Source organism: Salmo salar, unplaced genomic scaffold, assembly GCF_905237065.1.
Source record: "Salmo salar unplaced genomic scaffold, Ssal_v3.1, whole genome shotgun sequence".
Lineage (NCBI taxonomy): Eukaryota > Metazoa > Chordata > Actinopteri > Salmoniformes > Salmonidae > Salmo > Salmo salar.
Genome location: NW_025550775.1, coordinates 7,998 through 29,857, shown reverse-complemented (window position 1 = coordinate 29,857; position 21,860 = coordinate 7,998). Strand labels below are relative to the sequence as shown.

At 49.0% G+C, this 21,860-nt stretch overlaps 1 protein-coding gene across 1 annotated transcript; it reads right to left on the bottom strand.

Moving 5' to 3' along the window:
• Window positions 1-1,095: 1,095 nt before the first annotated feature.
• Window positions 1,096-20,507, bottom strand: LOC123740008 (alpha-mannosidase 2C1; the record flags this gene model as incomplete). Its single annotated transcript, XM_045713942.1, has 9 exons — window positions 20,401-20,507; window positions 19,182-19,353; window positions 18,710-18,792; window positions 18,486-18,580; window positions 13,107-13,211; window positions 11,881-12,037; window positions 7,718-7,861; window positions 1,353-1,462; window positions 1,096-1,175 (listed from the first exon to the last, which is right to left on the bottom strand). Coding segments are annotated over exons 4-9 (673 nt in total), but the record flags the coding sequence as incomplete, so codon positions are not given.
• Window positions 20,508-21,860: the final 1,353 nt, after the last annotated feature.

Sequence of the window (21,860 nt, the reverse complement as noted above, 5' to 3'; positions counted from 1 at the left end):
AGCCCTGGGCGTAGCTGTCTAGCCCTGGGAGTAGCTGTCTAGCCCTGGTCCAACTCTAGTCCTGGGAGGTAGCTGTCTAGCCCTGGGCGTAGCTGTCTAGTCCTGGGCGTAGCTGTCTAGTCCTGGGCGTAGCTGTCTAGTCCTGGGCGTAGCTGTCCTAGTCCTGGGCGTAGCTGTCTAGTCCTGGGCGTAGCTGTCTAGTCCTGGGCGTAGCTGTGTAGCCCTGGGCGTGGCTGTGTAGCCCTGGGCGTAGCTGTGTAGCCCTGGGCGTAGCTGTGTAGCCCTGGGCGTAGCTGTCTCAGCCCTGGGCGTAGCTGTGTAGCCCTGGGCGTAGCTGTCTAGTCCTGGGCGTGGCTGTCTAGCTCTGGTCCAACTCTAGCCCTGGGCGTAGCTGTGTAGCCCTGGGCGTAGCTGTGTAGCCCTGGGCGTAGCTGTCTAGCCCTGGGCGTAGCTGTCTAGTCCTGGGCGTAGCTGTGTGCAGCCCCTGGGCGTAGCTGTCTAGTCCTGGGCGTAGCTGTCTAGCCCTGGGCGTAGCTGTCTCAGCCCTGGGCGTAGCTGCGTCAGCCCTGGGCGTAGCTGTCTAGTCCTGGGCGTAGCTGTCTAGCCCTGGGCGTAGCTGTGTAGCCCTGGGCGTAGCTGTGTAGCCCTGGGCGTAGCTGTCTAGTCCTGGGCGTAGCTGTCTAGCCCTGGGAGTAGCTGTCTAGTCCTGGTCTGCACTATAAATTATAACTACTTAAATCTACATAAATTAGCTTATAATACCCACCAACAATACTTGTAACTCTTTAGCTTGAATGGTTCGATACACCAAACCAACGTTCACATTTTCTGGCTATCCGAACTTTTCTCAACTTTAACTATTCAAATTTGCACACATTTGCATAAAATAACTCACAAACAGGAACAAAATTAAAATGAGCTGAAAGTCACAAAAATTACCGGAAAGTTTCCTTCATTGTTTTGTTTAATGAGAGCTTGGCGTTGAGTAAGATTTACAATGTCTTCATTTCACATGGCAAATAAACATTAAACTTAATTATTATTATTGTATATATATATATTTTTTAATGTTACAAAGATCAAAAAGTACCTCACCTGTGTGTGGCATGACAGCGTAGGTGAACTGATGACTTCCCATGTCAGCGTTGGCATCAGGAGCCTTGGGAGCTCGCAGTCTTTTAAGAAAATAGAAAAACAGTCTTAGGAAGGAGAAGAAAGAACGCTGCTACGTTAACTATGTTAGTAATAAAGTAAAAACACACTTTTTTTTCCCCTGGCGGTGAAAGCAACATTCTCTGCCTACTGAGCCACCCATTTACAATTTGTTAAACTGTAATATTTGTCAGACTCACAGAGAGAGCGTTAAGGTGTTCTGGTAAACCGAGTATCCATATTTACTGTCGTTCAGCAGAGACACTCCAAACCCGTGCTCTGATAGGTCTGCCCATTTGTGGCCCCAAACCTAGGAAGGAGTATTATTATACTGTTACAGGACCAGCAAAACAACAATGCTAAGGGGAGGTAATAGATGGGTTATTCGTGGCAGTGTTATGTCAGTCAGTAGCAGTAAGGGATTGTCTCTTTGGGGGACTAGGCTGGTTACTGTAGAGCTCTTTGGGGGACTAGGCTGGTTACTGTAGAGCTCTTTGGGGGACTAGGCTGGTTACTGTAGAGCTCTTTGGGGGGACTAGGCTGGTTACTGTAGAGCTCTTTGGGGGACTAGGCTGGTTACTGTAAAGCTCTTTGGGGGACTAGGCTGGTTACTGTAGAGCTCTTTGGGGGGACTAGGCTGGTTACTGTGGGGCTCTTTGGGGGACTAGGCTGGTTACTGTAGAGCTCTTTGGGGGACTAGGCTGGTTACTGTAGAGCTCTTTGGGGGACTAGGCTGGTTACTGTAAAGCTCTTTGGGGGACTAGGCTGGTTACTGTAGAGCTCTTTGGGGGACTAGGCTGGTTACTGTAGGGCTCTTTGGGGGGACTAGGCTGGTTACTGTAGAGCTCTTTGGGGGACTAGGCTGGTTACTGTAGAGCTCTTTGGGGGACTAGGCTGGTTACTGTAGAGCTCTTTGGGGGACTAGGCTGGTTACTGTAGAGCCTCTTTGGGGGGACTAGGCTGGTTAATGTAGAGCTCTTTGGGGGACTAGGCTGGTTACTGTAGAGCTCTTTGGGGGGACTAGGCTGGTTACTGTAGAGCTCTTTGGGGGGACTAGGCTGGTTAATGTAGAGAGAGCTCTTTGGGGGACTAGGCTGGTTACTGTAGAGCTCTTTGGGGGACTAGGGCTGGTTACTGTAGGGCTCTTTGGGGGACTAGGCTGGTTACTGTAGGGCTCTTTGGGGGACTAGGCTGGTTACTGTAAAGCTCTTTGGGGGACTAGGCTGGTTACTGTAGGGCTCTTTGGGGGACTAGGCTGGTTACTGTAGAGCTCTTTGGGGGGACTAGGCTGGTTACTGTAGGGCTCTTTGGGGGACTAGGCTGGTTACTGTAGGGCTCTTTGGGGGACTAGGCTGGTTACTGTAGAGCTCTTTGGGGACTAGGCTGGTTACTGTAGGGCTCTTTGGGGGGACTAGGCTGGTTACTGTAGAGCTCTTTGGGGGACTAGGCTGGTTACTGTAGGGCTCTTTGGGGGACTAGGCTGGTTACTGTAGAGCTCTTTGGGGGACTAGGCTGGTTACTGTAGGGCTCTTTGGGGACTAGGCTGGTTACTGTAAAGCTCTTCGGGGGACTAGGCTGGTTACTGTAGAGCTCTTTGGGGGGACTAGGCTGGTTACTGTAGAGCTCTTTGGGGGACTAGGCTGGTTACTGTAGAGCTCTTTGGGGGACTAGGCTGGTTACTGTAGAGCTCTTTGGGGGGACTAGGCTGGTTACTGTAGAGCTCTTTGGGGGACTAGGCTGGTTACTGTAGAGCTCTTTGGGGGACTAGGCTGGTTACTGTAGGGCTCTTTGGGGGACTAGGCTGGTTACTGTAGAGCTCTTTGGGGGACTAGGCTGGTTACTGTAGAGCTCTTTGGGGGACTAGGCTGGTTACTGTAGAGCTCTTTGGGGGACTAGGCTGGTTACTGTAGAGCTCTTTGGGGGACTAGGCTGGTTACTGTAGAGCTCTTTGGGGGACTAGGCTGGTTACTGTAGGGCTCTTTGGGGGACTAGGCTGGTTACTGTAGAGCTCTTTGGGGGGACTAGGCTGGTTACTGTAGAGCTCTTTGGGGGACTAGGCTGGTTACTGTAGAGCTCTTTGGGGGACTAGGCTGGTTACTGTAGAGCTCTTTGGGGGACTAGGCTGGTTACTGTAAAGCTCTTTGGGGGACTAGGCTGGTTACTGTAGAGCTCTTTGGGGGGACTAGGCTGGTTACTGTAGGGCTCTTTGGGGGACTAGGCTGGTTACTGTAGAGCTCTTTGGGGGACTAGGCTGGTTACTGTAGAGCTCTTTGGGGGACTAGGCTGGTTACTGTGAAAGCTCTTTGGGGGACTAGGCTGGTTACTGTAGAGCTCTTTGGGGGGACTAGGCTGGTTACTGTAGGGCTCTTTGGGGGACTAGGCTGGTTACTGTAGAGCTCTTTGGGGGGACTAGGCTGGTTACTGTAGAGCTCTTTGGGGGACTAGGCTGGTTACTGTAGAGCTCTTTGGGGGACTAGGCTGGTTACTGTAGAGCTCTTTGGGGGACTAGGCTGGTTACTGTAGAGCTCTTTGGGGGACTAGGCTGGTTACTGTAGAGCTCTTTTGGGGGGACTAGGCTGGTTACTGTAGGAGCTCTTTGGGGGACTAGGCTGGTTACTGTAGAGCTCTTTGGGGGGACTAGGCTGGTTACTGTAGGGCTCTTTGGGGGACTAGGCTGGTTACTGTAGGGCTCTTTGGGGACTAGGCTGGTTACTGTAGAGCTCTTTGGGGGACTAGGCTGGTTACTGTAGGGCTCTTTGGGGGACTAGGCTGGTTACTGTAGGGCTCTTTGGGGGGACTAGGCTGGTTACTGTAGAGCTCTTTGGGGGACTAGGCTGGTTACTGTAGGGCTCTTTGGGGGACTAGGCTGGTTACTGTAGAGCTCTTTGGGGGACTAGGCTGGTTACTGTAGGGCTCTTTGGGGGACTAGGCTGGTTACTGTAGAGCTCTTTGGGGGACTAGGCTGGTTACTGTAGGGCTCTTTGGGGGGACTAGGCTGGTTACTGTAGAGCTCTTTGGGGGGACTAGGCTGGTTACTGTAGAGCTCTTTGGGGGACTAGGCTGGTTACTGTAGAGCTCTTTGGGGGACTAGGCTGGTTACTGTAGAGCTCTTTGGGGACTAGGCTGGTTACTGTAGAGCTCTTTGGGGGACTAGGCTGGTTACTGTAGAGCTCTTTGGGGGGGACTAGGCTGGTTACTGTAGAGCTCTTTGGGGGACTAGGCTGGTTACTGTAGAGCTCTTTGGGGGGACTAGGCTGGTTACTGTAGAGCTCTTTGGGGGACTAGGCTGGTTACTGTAGAGCTCTTTGGGGGACTAGGCTGGTTACTGTAGAGCTCTTTGGGGGACTAGGCTGGTTACTGTAGAGCTCTTTGGGGGACTAGGCTGGTTACTGTAGAGCTCTTTGGGGGACTAGGCTGGTTACTGTAGAGCTCTTTGGGGACTAGGCTGGTTACTGTAGAGCTCTTTGGGGGACTAGGCTGGTTACTGTAGAGCTCTTTGGGGGACTAGGCTGGTTACTGTAGAGCTCTTTGGGGGACTAGGCTGGTTACTGTAGAGCTCTTTGGGGGGACTAGGCTGGTTACTGTAGAGCTCTTTGGGGGACTAGGCTGGTTACTGTAGAGCTCTTTGGGGGACTAGGCTGGTTACTGTAGAGCTCTTTGGGGGACTAGGCTGGTTACTGTAGGGCTCTTTGGGGGGACTAGGCTGGTTACTGTAGAGCTCTTTGGGGGACTAGGCTGGTTACTGTAGAGCTCTTTGGGGGGACTAGGCTGGTTACTGTAGGGCTCTTTGGGGGGACTAGGCTGGTTACTGTAGGGCTCTTTGGGGGACTAGGCTGGTTACTGTAGAGCTCTTTGGGGGACTAGGCTGGTTACTGTAGAGCTCTTTGGGGGACTAGGCTGGTTACTGTAGAGCTCTTTGGGGGACTAGGCTGGTTACTGTAGGGCTCTTTGGGGGGACTAGGCTGGTTACTGTAGGGCTCTTTGGGGGGACTAGGCTGGTTACTGTAGAGCTCTTTGGGGGACTAGGCTGGTTACTGTAGGGCTCTTTGGGGGACTAGGCTGGTTACTGTAGAGCTCTTTGGGGGACTAGGCTGGTTACTGTAGAGCTCTTTGGGGACTAGGCTGGTTACTGTAGGGCTCTTTGGGGGGACTAGGCTGGTTACTGTAGAGAGCTCTTTGGGGACTAGGCTGGTTACTGTAGGGCTCTTTGGGGGACTAGGCTGGTTACTGTAGAGCTCTTTGGGGGACTAGGCTGGTTACTGTAGGGCTCTTTGGGGGACTAGGCTGGTTACTGTAGGGCTCTTTGGGGGACTAGGCTGGTTACTGTAGGGCTCTCTGGGGGACTAGGCTGGTTACTGTAGGGCTCTTTGGGGGACTAGGCTGGTTACTGTAGGGCTCTTTGGGGGACTAGGCTGGTTACTGTAGAGCTCTTTGGGGGACTAGGCTGGTTACTGTAGAGCTCTTTGGGGGACTAGGCTGGTTACTGTAAAGCTCTTTGGGGGACTAGGCTGGTTACTGTAGAGCTCTTTGGGGGACTAGGCTGGTTACTGTAGAGCTCTTTGGGGGACTAGGCTGGTTACTGTAGGGCTCTTTGGGGGACTAGGCTGGTTACTGTAGGGCTCTTTGGGGGACTAGGCTGGTTACTGTAGGGCTCTTTGGGGGACTAGGCTGGTTACTGTAGGGCTCTTTGGGGGACTAGGCTGGTTACTGTAGAGCTCTTTGGGGGACTAGGCTGGTTACTGTAGAGCTCTTTGGGGGACAAGGCTGGTTACTGTAGAGCTCTTTGGGGGACTAGGCTGGTTACTGTAGAGCTCTTTGGGGGACTAGGCTGGTTACTGTAGAGACTCTTTGGGGGACTAGGCTGGTTACTGTAGAGCTCTTTGGGGGGACTAGGCTGGTTACTGTAGAGCTCTTTGGGGGACAAGGCTGGTTACTGTAGAGCTCTTTGGGGGACTAGGCTGGTTACTGTAGAGCTCTTTGGGGGACTAAGGCTGGTTACTGTAGAGCTCTTTGGGGGACTAGGCTGGTTACTGTAGAGCTCTTTGGGGGACTAGGCTGGTTAATGTAGAGCTCTTTGGGGGACTAGGCTGGTTACTGTAGAGCTCTTTGGGGGACTAGGCTGGTTACTGTAGAGCTCTTTGGGGGACTAGGCTGGTTACTGTAGAGCTCTTTGGGGGACTAGGCTGGTTACTGTAGGGCTCTTTGGGGGACTAGGCTGGTTACTGTAGAGCTCTTTGGGGGACTAGGCTGGTTACTGTAGGGCTCTTTGGGGGACTAGGCTGGTTACTGGAGGGCTCTTTGGGGGACTAGGCTGGTTACTGTAGAGCTCTTTGGGGGGACTAGGCTGGTTACTGTAGAGCTCTTGGGGGACTAGGCTGGTTACTGTAGAGCTCTTTGGGGGACTAGGCTGGTTACTGTAGAGCTCTTTGGGGGACTAGGCTGGTTACTGTAGAGCTCTTTGGGGACTAGGCTGGTTACTGTAGGGCTCTTTGGGGGACTAGGCTGGTTACTGTAGAGCTCTTTGGGGGACTAGGCTGGTTACTGTAGGGCTCTTTGGGGGACTAGGCTGGTTACTGTAGAGCTCTTTGGGGGGACTAGGCTGGTTACTGTAGGGCTCTTTGGGGGACTAGGCTGGTTACTGTAGAGCTCTTTGGGGGACTAGGCTGGTTACTGTAGAGCTCTTTGGGGGACTAGGCTGGTTACTGTAGAGCTCTTTGGGGGACTAGGCTGGTTACTGTAAAGCTCTTTGGGGGACTAGGCTGGTTACTGTAGAGCTCTTTGGGGGACTAGGCTGGTTACTGTAGGGCTCTTTGGGGGACTAGGCTGGTTACTGTAGGGCTCTTTGGGGGACTAGGCTGGTTACTGTAGAGCTCTTTGGGGACTAGGCTGGTTACTGTAGAGCTCTTTGGGGGACTAGGCTGGTTACTGTAGAGCTCTTTGGGGACTAGGCTGGTTACTGTAGGGCTCTTTGGGGGACTAGGCTGGTTACTGTAGGGCTCTTTGGGGGACTAGGCTGGTTACTGTAAAGCTCTTTGGGGGACTAGGCTGGTTACTGTAGAGCTCTTTGGGGGACTAGGCTGGTTACTGTAGAGCTCTTTGGGGGACTAGGCTGGTTACTGTAGGGCTCTTTGGGGGACTAGGCTGGTTACTGTAGGGCTCTTTGGGGGACTAGGCTGGTTACTGTAGAGCTCTTTGGGGGACTAGGCTGGTTACTGTAGGGCTCTTTGGGGGACTAGGCTGGTTACTGTAGGGCTCTTTGGGGGACTAGGCTGGTTACTGTAAAGCTCTTTGGGGGACTAGGCTGGTTACTGTAGAGCTCTTTGGGGGACTAGGCTGGTTACTGTAGAGCTCTTTGGGGGACTAGGCTGGTTACTGTAGAGCTCTTTGGGGGACTAGGCTGGTTACTGTAGAGCTCTTTGGGGGACTAGGCTGGTTACTGTAGGGCTCTTTGGGGGACTAGGCTGGTTACTGTAAAGCTCTTTGGGGGGACTAGGCTGGTTACCGTAGAGCTCTTTGGGGGACTAGGCTGGTTACTGTAGAGCTCTTTGGGGGACTAGGCTGGTACCTCGAAGCGGGCCCAATCCCAGCTCGTGTTCCTGTGTGTGGGTCTCTGCAGGTGTCCAAACTGGATCTCATAGGTGGCGTTGGGGCTCCTCACCCTCACTGGGAACTCTACCTTCAGGAACTTATGGGACTCTAACCATTCCACCTGGAATAAACAACAGTATGAGACTGAAACCACTCCACCTGGAATAAACAACAGTATGAGACTGAAACCACTCCACCTGGAATAAACAACAGTATGAGACTGAAACCACTCCACCTGGAATAAACAACAGTATGAGACTGAAACCACTCCACCTGGAATAAACAACAGTATGAGACTGAAACCACTCCACCTGGAATAAACAACAGTATGAGACTGAAACCACTCCACCTGGAATAAACAACAGTATGAGACTGAAACCACTCCACCTGGAATAAACAACAGTATGAGACTGAAACCATTCCAACTGGAATAAACAACAGTATGAGACTGAAACCACTCCACCTGGAATAAACAACAGTATGAGACTGAAACCACTCCACCTGGAATAAACAACAGTATGAGACTGAAACCACTCCACCTGGAATAAACAACAGTATGAGACTGAAACCATTCCACCTGGAATAAACAACAGTATGAGACTGAAACCACTCCACCTGGAATAAACAACAGTATGAGACTGAAACCACTCCACCTGGAATAAACAACAGTATGAGACTGAAACCACTCCACCTGGAATAAACAACAGTATGAGACTGAAACCACTCCACCTGGAATAAACAACAGTATGAGACTGAAACCACTCCACCTGGAATAAACAACAGTATGAGACTGAAACCATTCCACCTGGAATAAACAACAGTATGAGACTGAAACCATTCCACCTGGAATAAACAACAGTATGAGACTGAAACCATTCCAACTGGAATAAACAACAGTATGAGACTGAAACCACTCCACCTGGAATAAACAACAGTATGAGACTGAAACCATTCCAACTGGAATAAACAACAGTATGAGACTGAAACCACTCCACCTGGAATAAACAACAGTATGAGACTGAAACCATTCCACCTGGAATAAACAACAGTATGAGACTGAAACCACTCCACCTGGAATAAACAACAGTATGAGACTGAAACCACTCCACCTGGAATAAACAACAGTATGAGACTGAAACCACTCCACCTGGAATAAACAACAGTATGAGACTGAAACCACTCCACCTGGAATAAACAACAGTATGAGACTGAAACCACTCCACCTGGAATAAACAACAGTATGAGACTGAAACCACTCCACCTGGAATAAACAACAGTATGAGACTGAAACCACTCCACCTGGAATAAACAACAGTATGAGACTGAAACCACTCCACCTGGAATAAACAACAGTATGAGACTGAAACCACTCCACCTGGAATAAACAACAGTATGAGACTGAAACCATTCCAACTGGAATAAACAACAGTATGAGACTGAAACCACTCCACCTGGAATAAACAACAGTATGAGACTGAAACCACTCCACCTGGAATAAACAACAGTATGAGACTGAAACCACTCCACCTGGAATAAACAACAGTATGAGACTGAAACCATTCCACCTGGAATAAACAACAGTATGAGACTGAAACCACTCCACCTGGAATAAACAACAGTATGAGACTGAAACCATTCCACCTGGAATAAACAACAGTATGAGACTGAAACCACTCCACCTGGAATAAACAACAGTATGAGACTGAAACCACTCCACCTGGAATAAACAACAGTATGAGACTGAAACCATTCCACCTGGAATAAACAACAGTATGAGACTGAAACCACTCCACCTGGAATAAACAACAGTATGAGACTGAAACCACTCCACCTGGAATAAACAACAGTATGAGACTGAAACCACTCCACCTGGAATAAACAACAGTATGAGACTGAAACCATTCCAACTGGAATAAACAACAGTATGAGACTGAAACCACTCCACCTGGAATAAACAACAGTATGAGACTGAAACCACTCCACCTGGAATAAACAACAGTATGAGACTGAAACCACTCCACCTGGAATAAACAACAGTATGAGACTGAAACCACTCCACCTGGAATAAACAACAGTATGAGACTGAAACCACTCCAACTGGAATAAACAACAGTATGAGACTGAAACCATTCCAACTGGAATAAACAACAGTATGAGACTGAAACCACTCCACCTGGAATAAACAACAGTATGAGACTGAAACCATTCCACCTGGAATAAACAACAGTATGAGACTGAAACCACTCCACCTGGAATAAACAACAGTATGAGACTGAAACCACTCCACCTGGAATAAACAACAGTATGAGACTGAAACCACTCCACCTGGAATAAACAACAGTATGAGACTGAAACCATTCCACCTGGAATAAACAACAGTATGAGACTGAAACCATTCCACCTGGAATAAACAACAGTATGAGACTGAAACCACTCCACCTGGAATAAACAACAGTATGAGACTGAAACCATTCCACCTGGAATAAACAACAGTATGAGACTGAAACCACTCCACCTGGAATAAACAACAGTATGGACACATGACGTCTACAGTACCTGAGTATTAAACCTGACATAAGGACACATGACGTCTACAGTACCTGAGTATTAAACCTGACATAAGGACACATGACGTCTACAGTACCTGAGTATTAAACCTGACATAAGGACACATGACGCCTACAGTACCTGAGTATTAAACCTGACATAAGGACACATGACGTCTACAGTACCTGAGTATTAAACCTGACATAAGGACACATGACGTCTACAGTACCTGAGTATTAAACCTGACATAAGGACACATGACATCTACTGTACCTGAGTATTAAACCTGACATAAGGACACATGACGTCTACAGTACCTGAGTATTAAACCTGACATAAGGACACATGACGTCTACAGTACCTGAGTATTAAACCTGACATAAGGACACATGACATCTACAGTACCTGAGTATTAAACCTGACATAAGGACACATGGCGTCTACAGTACCTGAGTATTAAACCTGACATAAGGACACATGACGTCTACAGTACCTGAGTATTAAACCTGACATAAGGACACATGACGTCTACAGTACCTGAGTATTAAACCTGACATAAGGACACATGACATCTACTGTACCTGAGTATTAAACCTGACATAAGGACACATGACGTCTACAGTACCTGAGTATTAAACCTGACATAAGGACACATGACGTCTACAGTACCTGAGTATTAAACCTGACATAAGGACACATGACATCTACAGTACCTGAGTATTAAACCTGACATAAGGACACATGGCGGTTACAGTACCTGAGTATTAAACCTGACATAAGGACACATGACGTCTACAGTACCTGAGTATTAAACCTGACATAAGGACACATGACGTCTACAGTACCTGAGTATTAAACTTGACATAAGGACACATGACATCTACAGTACCTGAGTATTAAACCTGACATAAGGACACATGACATCTACAGTACCTGAGTATTAAACCTGACATAAGGACACATGGCGGTTACAGTACCTGAGTATTAAACCTGACATAAGGACACATGACGTCTACAGTACCTGAGTATTAAACCTGACATAAGGACACATGACGTCTACAGTACCTGAGTATTAAACTTGACATAAGGACACATGACATCTACAGTACCTGAGTATTAAACCTGACATAAGGACACATGGCGTCTACAGTACCTGAGTATTAAACCTGACATAAGGACACATGACGTCTACAGTACCTGAGTATTAAACCTGACATAAGGACACATGGCGTCTACAGTACCTGAGTATTAAACCTGACATAAGGACACATGACGTCTACAGTACCTGAGTATTAAACCTGACATAAGGACACATGACGTCTACAGTACCTGAGTATTAAACCTGACATAAGGACACATGACGTCTACAGTACCTGAGTATTAAACCTGACATAAGGACACATGACGTCTACAGTACCTGAGTATTAAACCTGACATAAGGACACATGACGTCTACAGTACCTGAGTATTAAACCTGACATAAGGACACATGACGTCTACAGTACCTGAGTATTAAACCTGACATAAGGACACATGACGTCTACAGTACCTGAGTATTAAACCTGACATAAGGACACATGACGTCTACAGTACCTGAGTATTAAACCTGACATAAGGACACATGGCGTCCAGGATGATCTCCTGGGTGATGGTGCTCTTATCGCTGATCCTGAGAGTGAAGGTCACACTGCCTCTCAGTCCTCCTGGAGATGCTACCTGGACAGGACGGACCACCTCTACCACCGGCTTCCTATAGGAAGGTCAGAGTTCAGAGGTCAGACCCCCTGGAGATGCTACCTGGACAGGACGGACCACCTCTACCACCGGCTTCCTATAGGAAGGTCAGAGTTCAGAGGTCAGACCCCCTGGAGATGCTACCTGGACAGGACGGACCACCTCTACCACCGGCTTCCTATAGGAAGGTCAGAGTTCAGAGATCAGACCCCCCTGGAGATGCTACCTGGACAGGACGGACCACCTCTACTACCGGCTTCCTATAGGAAGGTCAGAGTTCAGAGGTCAGACCCCCTGGAGATGCTACCTGGACAGGACGGACCACCTCTACTACAGGCTTCCTATAGGAAGGTCAGAGTTCAGAGATCAGACCCCCCTGGAGATGCTACCTGGACAGGACGGACCACCTCTACTACCGGCTTCCTATAGGAAGGTCAGAGTTCAGAGGTCAGACCCCCTGGAGATGCTACCTGGACAGGACGGACCACCTCTACCACCGGCTTCCTATAGGAAGGTCAGAGTTCAGAGGTCAGACCCCCCTGGAGATGCTACCTGGACAGGAGACACCGGCTTCCTATAGGAAGGTCAGAGTTCAGAGGTCAGACCCCCTGGAGATGCTACCTGGACAGGACGGACCACCTCTACCACCGGCTTCCTATAGGAAGGTCAGAGTTCAGAGGTCAGACCCCCCTGGAGATGCTACCTGGATAGGAGACACCGGCTTCCTATAGGAAGGTCAGAGTTCAGAGGTCAGACCCCCCTGGAGATGCTACCTGGATAGGAGACACCGGCTTCCTATAGGAAGGTCAGAGTTCAGAGGTTAAGGTTAGGATTAGACCCTCTGGAGATGACACCTGGACAGGACACTCCACTTCCACCACAGGCTTCCAATAGAGGACACACACTGGTATGACATCATGACTGGTCTAACAGAGTAACAAACTACATATACTGGATTGAGTTCAGTAGGCTCCAAACTTCCTGAACAAGGGAGGGATTATCTGAATTTGTCCAATAAGAGTGAGCCCTGTTGTATTCAGCCAGCCTTATGAGAACAGGATGTCAGGATGTTTGTGTTCTCTCACCGTGTCTGTAAGTGGTAGTCCATCACGTCCCAGGCGTCCCAGTACAGAGGAACATCGTCAAACACAACAAACTGGTTCCCACTGCAACCGTGAGATATCGCCTCTCTGGAACACACACAGAGGAGAGAGAATGGTTTCATTCTCGCTGTGTGTGTGTGTGTGTGTGTGTGTGTGTGTGTGTGTGTGTGTGTGTGTGTGTGTGTGTGTGTGTGTGTATGCAGATATTGATCTTTTCACCCTGTATTGTTCTTAGCCTCAGGCTAAACTGGCCCTGGGCTAGCTTAGCCTGCGCTCACACAGGCATTTGGTAACCCTGTGCTAAGCTTTAGCCCTGGGCTAACAGACAAACACACATGTGACCAACATTCTATCTCTTGTCACGCCACCGATGTTATAAAACCATAGCCATTAGATGGCGATAGGAATATGTGGATGACGTCAGCTCTATGGAAAACATGAAGATTTGGTATGGGTTCCCAAGTCCTCAAAAAGTTCTACAGCTGCACCATCGAGAGCATCCTGACTGGTTGCATCACTGCCTGGTACGGCAACTGCTCTTCCTCCGACCGCAAGGCACTACAGAGGGTAGTGCGAACGGCCCAGTACCTCACTGGGGCCGAGCTTCCTGCCATCCAGGACCTCTATACCAGGCGGTGTCAGAGGAAGGTCCTAAAAATTGTCAAAGACTCCAGTCACCCTAGTCACAGACTGTTCTCTCTGCTACCGCATGGCAAGCGGTACCAGAGCACCAAGTCTAGGACCAAGAGGCTTCTAAACAGCTTCTACCCCCAAGCCATAAGACTAATGAACAATTCATCAAATGGCCACTGGAATATTTACATTGACCCCCCCCCATTCCTTTTGTACACTGCTGATACCCGCTGTTTATTATCTATGCATAGTCACTTCACCCCTACCTACATGTACAAATTACCTTGACTAACCTGTACCCCCGCACATTGACTCTGTACCGGTACCCCCTGTATATAGCCTCCACATTGACTCTGTACCAGTACCCCCTGTATATAGCCTCCACATTGACTCTGTACCGGTACCCCCTGTATATAGCCTCCACATTGACTCTGTACCGGTACCCCCTGTATATAGCCTCCACATTGACTCTGTACCGGTACCACCTGTATATAGCCTCCACATTGACTCTGTACCAGTACCCCCTGTATATAGCCTCCACATTGACTCTGTACCGGTACCCCCTGTATATAGCCTCCACATTGACTCTGTACCGGTACCCCCTGTATATAGCCTCCACATTGACTCTGTACCGGTACCCCCTGTATATAGCCTCCACATTGACTCTGTACCGGTACCCCCTGTATATAGCCTCCACATTGACTCTGTACCGGTACCCCCTGTATATAGCCTCCACATTGACTCTGTACCGGTACCCCCTGTATATAGCCTCCACATTGACTCTGTACCGGTACCCCCTGTATATAGCCTCCACATTGACTCTGTACCAGTACCCCCTGTATATAGCCTCCACATTGACTCTGTACCGGTACCCCCTGTATATAGCCTCCACATTGACTCTGTACCGGTACCCCCTGTATATAGCCTCCACATTGACTCTGTACCAGTACCCCCTGTATATAGCCTCCACATTGACTCTGTACCGGTACCCCCTGTATATAGCCTCCACATTGACTCTGTACCCCCTGTATATAGCCTCCACATTGACTCTGTACCGGTACCCCCTGTATATAGCCTCCACATTGACTCTGTACCCCCTGTATATAGCCTCCACATTGACTCTGTACCAGTACCCCCTGTATATAGCCTCCACATTGTACCGGTACCCCCTGTATATAGCCTCCACATTGACTCTGTACCGGTACCCCCTGCATATAGCCTCCACATTGACTCTGTACCGGTACCCCCTGTATATAGCCTCCACATTGACTCTGTACCGGTACCCCCTGTATATAGCCTCCACATTGACTCATTACCGGTACCCCCTGTATATAGCCTCCACATAGACTCTGTACCGGTACCCCCTGTATATAGCCTCCACATTGACTCTGTACCGGTACCCCCTGTATATAGCCTCCACATTGACTCTGTACCGTAACACCCTGTATATAGCCTCCACATTGACTCGGTACCGGTACCCCCTGTATATAGCCTCCACATAGACTCTGTACCGGTACCCCCTGTATATAGCCTCCACATTGACTCTGTACCGGTACCCCCTGTATATAGCCTCCACATTGACTCTGTACCGTAACACCCTGTATATAGCCTCCACATTGACTCGGTACCGGTACCCCCTGTATATAGCCTCCACATTGACTCTGTACCGTAATACCCTGTATATAGCCTCCACATTGACTCTGTATCGGTACCCCTGTATATAGCCTCCACATTGACTCTGTACCGTAATACCCTGTATATAGCCTCCACATTGACTCTGTACCGTAATACCCTGTATATAGCCTCCACATTGACTCTGTACCGTAATACCCTGTATATAGCCTCCACATTGACTCTGTACCGTAACACCCTGTATATAGCCTCCACATTGACTCTGTACCGTAATACCCTGTATATAGCCTCCACATTGACTCTGTACCGTAATACCCTGTATATAGCCTCCACATTGACTCTGTACCGTAATACCCTGTATATAGCCTCCACATTGACTCTGTACCGTAATACCCTGTATATAGCCTCCACATTGACTCTGTACCGGTACCCCCTGTATATAGCCTCCACATTGACTCTGTACCGGTGCCCCCTGTATATAGCCTCCACATTGACTCGGTACCGTAATACCCTGTATATAGCCTCCACATTGACTCTGTACCGGTACCCCCTGTATATAGCCTCCACATTGACTCTGTACCGTAATACCCTGTATATAGCCTCCACATTGACTCTGTACCGTAATACCCTGTATATAGCCTCGTTATTTTTATTGTGTAACTTTTTATAGAATTGTTTTACTTTAGTTTATTTAGTAAATATTTTCTTAACTCTATTTCTTGAACTGCATTGTTGGTTAAGGGCTTTGTAAGTAAAACGAAAATATTTGAATTCGAAGCTGAACGGCACCCAAAAATTGCTAAGGATCATGGTGAAAGCGGCCGTAACCAGCAAAGGATCATGGTCGATGTAGTTGTTTCCATCCTGACTGAGAGAGCCTACTTGTTGCCTGCTGGCCTGTGATTGTTCTGTGTAGTGGTCAGGACTGGATCACTCTTTTAAATAAATATCTACATTCGTAGCGAACTTTAAAAGAATTCACGTGGGGATCAAACTTGACCATAGTAAACACATTTTAGAGCACAAAGCAGCCTTCTGCAGATCGTCATTTACATAGGATTTTCCAGGGCAGACCAGGGCTTTTGGCACCGCTAGGTTGCTATGCAGTAGCAGACCAGGGCTTTTGGCACCGCTAGGTTGCTATGCAGTAGCAGACCCGGGGCTTTTGGCACCGCTAGGTTGCTATGCAGTAGCAGACCCGGGGCTTTTGGCACCGCTAGGTTGCTATGCAGTAGCCGACCAGCAGAGCTCGTGACTTCACGCTCCAGACCAGACACTGGGGGTTTTATAAGCAATAAAGCATTTAACATAATATATCCTTTTGGTTCTAGCCTGTCATTTTGTTTCCAGCAGTGATGGTTTGTATAAAGCTTGGTGTCTAGCTGTCTGAAATGTTCTCCGTGGACAGAGATACTTTTGAGGAGACGCGATACTCCATTGAAATTGTATTGACGCCAATTGTGTGCGTTGTCAGTGGGCTGCTCGGTGCATTCTGGGAGATTTTGGGACAAGGAGAGCTCTCCTTCAAGGAGTGAATGGGAGACAATTGGGCGCTAGCTGAGGAGGTCCTTAGCCACAGGGCTGAGGAGGGCTGAGGAGGTTCTTAGCCACAGGGCTGAGGAGGGCTGAGGAGGCTCTTAGCCACAGGGCTGAGGAGGTCCTTAGCCACAGGGCTGAGGAGGGCTGAGGAGGTTCTTAGCCACAGGGCTGAGGAGGGCTGAGGAGGTTCTTAGTCACAGGGCTGAGGAGGGCTGAGGAGGTTCTTAGCCACAGGGCTGAGGAGGGCTGAGGAGGTTCTTAGCCACAGGGCTGAGGAGGGCTGAGGAGGTTCTTAGCCACAGGGCTGAGGAGGGCTGAGGAGGTTCTTAGCCACAGGGCTGAGGAGGGCTGAGGAGGTTCTTAGCCACAGGGCTGAGGAGGGCTGAGGAGGCTCTTAGCCACAGGGCTGAGGAGGTTCTTAGCCACAGGGCTGAGGAGGGCTGAGGAGGTTCTTAGCCACAGGGCTGAGGAGGGCTGAGGAGGTTCTTAGCCACAGGGCTGAGGAGGTTCTTAGCCACAGGGCTGAGGAGGTTCTTAGCCACAGGGCTGAGGAGGGCTGAGGAGGTTCTTAGCCACAGGGCTGAGGAGGCTCTTAGCCACAGGGCTGAGGAGGGCTGAGGAGGCTCTTAGCCACAGGGCTGAGGAGGTTCTTAGCCACAGGGCTGAGGAGGCTCTTAGCCACAGGGCTGAGGAGGGCTGAGGAGGTTCTTAGCCACAGGGCTGAGGAGGGCTGAGGAGGCTCTTAGCCACAGGGCTGAGGAGGGCTGAGGAGGTTCTTAGCCACAGGGCTGAGGAGGGCTGAGGAGGTTCTTAGCCACAGGGCTGAGGAGGGCTGAGGGAGGCTCTTAGCCACAGGGCTGAGGGGAGGCTCTTAGCCACAGGGCTGAGGAGGGCTGAGGAGGCTCTTAGCCACAGGGCTGAGGAGGGCTGAGGAGGTTCTTAGCCACAGGGCTGAGGAGGTTCTTAGCCACAGGGCTGAGGAGGTTCTTAGCCACAGGGCTGAGGAGGTTCTTATCCACAGGGCTGAGGAGGTTCTTAGCCACAGGGCTGAGGAGGTTTTAGCCACAGGGCTGAGGAGGTTCTTAGCCACAGGGCTGAGGAGGTTCTTAGCCACAGGGCTGAGGAGGCTCTTAGCCACAGGGCTGAGGAGGTTCTTATCCACAGGGCTGAGGAGGGCTGAGGAGGTTCTTAGCCACAGGGCTGAGGAGGGCTGAGGAGGTTCTTAGCCACAGGGCTGAGGAGGGCTGAGGAGGTTCTTAGCCACAGGGCTGAGGAGGGCTGAGGAGGTTCTTAGCCACAGGACTGAGGAGGCTCTTAGCCACAGGGCTGAGGAGGCTCTTAGCCACAGGGCTGAGGAGGTTCTTAGCCACAGGGCTGAGGAGGTTCTTAGCCACAGGGCTGAGGAGGGCTGAGGAGGTTCTTAGTCACAGGGCTGAGGAGGGCTGAGGAGGTTCTTAGCCACATGGCTGAGGAGGTTCTTAGTCACAGGGCTGAGGAGGTTCTTAGCCACAGGGCTAAAGTGCAGTGTGAACGCGCCTTCTGAGGATGGGATTTTACCTGTTGGTCTTGACCAGGTACAAGGAAGCCAGCCCTCCATCCTTATTAACGACAGCATGTAATATCCCATTTTCCATGAGGACAGTACCATCAGCCTACGATAGAACAACATTCAAACTAAGATTATCAACTGAAAGCGTCAAATAAAAGTGACATTTTTATCAAATAATGAACTATTCCCATGAATCAAAATGAAATGTCCCTAGCTATGTAGTGTATATTACCTGAACCTTGACTGAGACCAGAGGTTTGGTAGCAGTGGCATCACAGACAGAAACTACAGCGAGACTGGGGACTGTCACCAGAGCTACAGAATAACACAGGAATAATAACACTTACTTTCACAATGGCAGACGGAGAGATACGGACATGCAGGGACATGAAACAGGCCTACACATTTTACATTTTTAGTCATTTAGCAGACGCTCTTATCCAGAGCATTTCATACATTTACATTTAATCCATTTTTTTTCTTCCATACTGGTCCCCCGTGGGAATCGAACCCACAACCCTGGCGTTGCAAAACACCACGCTCTACCAGCTGAGCCACACGGGGGCTCAGTTCACCTACGCATCGCTTCTAAATAACTGACGAGTTGAATTGTGAAAGAACAAAACCATTGTGTTGTGTTTTAGAATAACTGCACTGCGTCAATGATCCGTGAGTATTCACGCTATAATAGTCAGTTACCGTACCGAGGTGTTCAGGAGCGCCCCCCTGTCAGCGGGAGGACCTCGGTGCGTTCCCAGGGCAGAGTGTTGAGGACAGCAACGGAACTGTCAGTGTTTCCTGTCTGCGTCGTAGCCCCTTTAGACAGCAGGGCCTCACAGGAGACACGCAGCAGTCTGGTCCCCGTGGTATGGATATCTGAGGGACACGGGGAGGGGGACACACACACACACACACACACACACACACACACACACACACACACACACACACACACACACACACACACACACACACACACACACACACACACACACACACACACACACACACACACACACACACACACACACACACACACACACACACACACACACAGGAATTGGGGTTCACACTCCACATGGAATGGTTTTAAACAAAGAACTGTCTGCTATTGTCATTATGGTCTTTTTTTCCTTTATCTTGATAATATACAGCTGTTATATACCTTGATAATCTCAGTGCTGTTATATACCTTGATAATATCTCAGTGCTGTTATATACCTTGATAATATACAGCTGTTATATACCTTGATAATATACAGCTGTTATATACCTTGATAATATACAGCTGTTATATACCTTGATAATGTCTCAGTGCTGTTATATACCTTGATAATCTCAGTGCTGTTATATACCTTGATAATCTCTCAGTGCTGTTATATACCTTGATAATATACAGCTGTTATATACCTTGATAATCTCTCAGTGCTGTTATATACCTTGATAATTTACAGCTGTTATATACCTTGATAATCTCAGTGCTGTTATATACCTTGATAATCTCAGTGCTGTTATATACCTTGATAATCTCAGTGCTGTTATATACCTTGATAATCTCAGTGCTGTTATATACCTTGATAATCTCAGTGCTGTTATATACCTTGATAATTTACAGCTGTTATATACCTTGATAATATCTCAGTGCTGTTATATACCTTGATAATTTACAGCTGTTATATACCTTGATAATCTCAGTGCTGTTATATACCTTGATAATATACAGCTGTTATATACCTTGATAATCTCAGTGCTGTTATATACCTTGATAATCTCAGTGCTGTTATATACCTTGATAATCTCAGTGCTGTTATATACCTTGATAATCTCAGTGCTGTTATATACCTTGATAATATACAGCTGTTATATACCTTGATAATATACAGCTGTTATATACCTTGATAATATCGTAGTGCTGTTATATACCTTGGTAATATCTCAGTGCGTCCTCTACCACCATCTCTATACAGGTGCCAGGAATCACATCATGGAACTGGTTCAGGAGGAGCTGCCTGAAAAACAAAACACAATTGTAGAGTTGTGTGAAAAATATTATATAAATATGACTCTAAAATGTCCCGTGTCGCTCAGTGGGTAGAGCATGGTTTAGTAGTGTTGAGGGCCTAGGGAGATGTCAGCGTTAACTAGTAGTGTTGAGGGCCTAGGGAGATGTCAACGGTTTAGTAGTGTTGAGGGCCTAGGGAGATGTCAGCGTTAACTAGTAGTGTTGAGGGCCTAGGGAGATGTCAGCGTTAACTAGTAGTGTTGAGGGCCTAGGGAGATGTCAACGGTTTAGTAGTGTTGAGGGCCTAGGGGAGATGTCAGCGTTAACTAGTAGTGTTGAGGGCCTAGGGAGATGTCAGCGTTAACTAGTAGTGTTGAGGGCCTAGGGAGATGACAACGTTAACTAGTAGTGTTGAGGGCCTAGGGAGATGTCAACGTTAACTAGTAGTGTTGAGGGCCTAGGGAGATGTCAGCGTTAACTAGTAGTGTTGAGGGCCCAGGGAGATGTTAACGTTAACTAGTAGTGTTGAGGGCCTAGGGAGATGTCAGCGTTAACTAGTAGTGTTGAGGGCCTAGGGGAGATGTCAGCGTTAACTAGTAGTGTTGAGGGCCCAGGGAGATGTCAACGTTAACTAGTAGTGTTGAGGGCCTAGGGAGATGTCAACGGTTTAGTAGTGTTGAGGGCCTAGGGAGATGTCAGCGTTAACTAGTAGTGTTGAGGGCCTAGGGAGATGTCAGCGTTAACTAGTAGTGTTGAGGGTCTAGGGAGATGACAACGTTTTAGTAGTGTTGAGGGTCTAGGGAGATGACAACGTTAACTAGTAGTGTTGAGGGCCCAGGGAGATGACAACGTTAACTAGTAGTGTTGAGGGCCTAGGGAGATGACAACGTTAACTAGTAGTGTTGAGGGCCTAGGGAGATGTCAACGTTAACTAGTAGTGTTGAGGGCCTAGGGAGATGTCAACGGTTTAGTAGTGTTGAGGGCCCAGGGAGATGTCAACGGTTTAGTAGTGTTGAGGGCCTAGGGAGATGTTAACGTTAACTAGTAGTGTTGAGGGCCTAGGGAGATGTCAACGTTAACTAGTAGTGTTGAGGGCCTAGGGAGATGTCAACGTTAACTAGTAGTGTTGAGGGCCTAGGGAGATGTCAACGGTTTAGTAGTGTTGAGGGCCCAGGGAGATGTCAACGGTTTAGTAGTGTTGAGGGCCTAGGGGAGATGTCAACGGTTTAGTAGTGTTGAGGGCCCAGGGAGATGTCAGCGTTAACTAGTAGTGTTGAGGGCCTAGGGAGATGTCAACGTTAACTAGTAGTGTTGAGGGCCTAGGGAGATGTTAACGTTAACTAGTAGTGTTGAGGGCCTAGGGAGATGTCAACGTTAACTA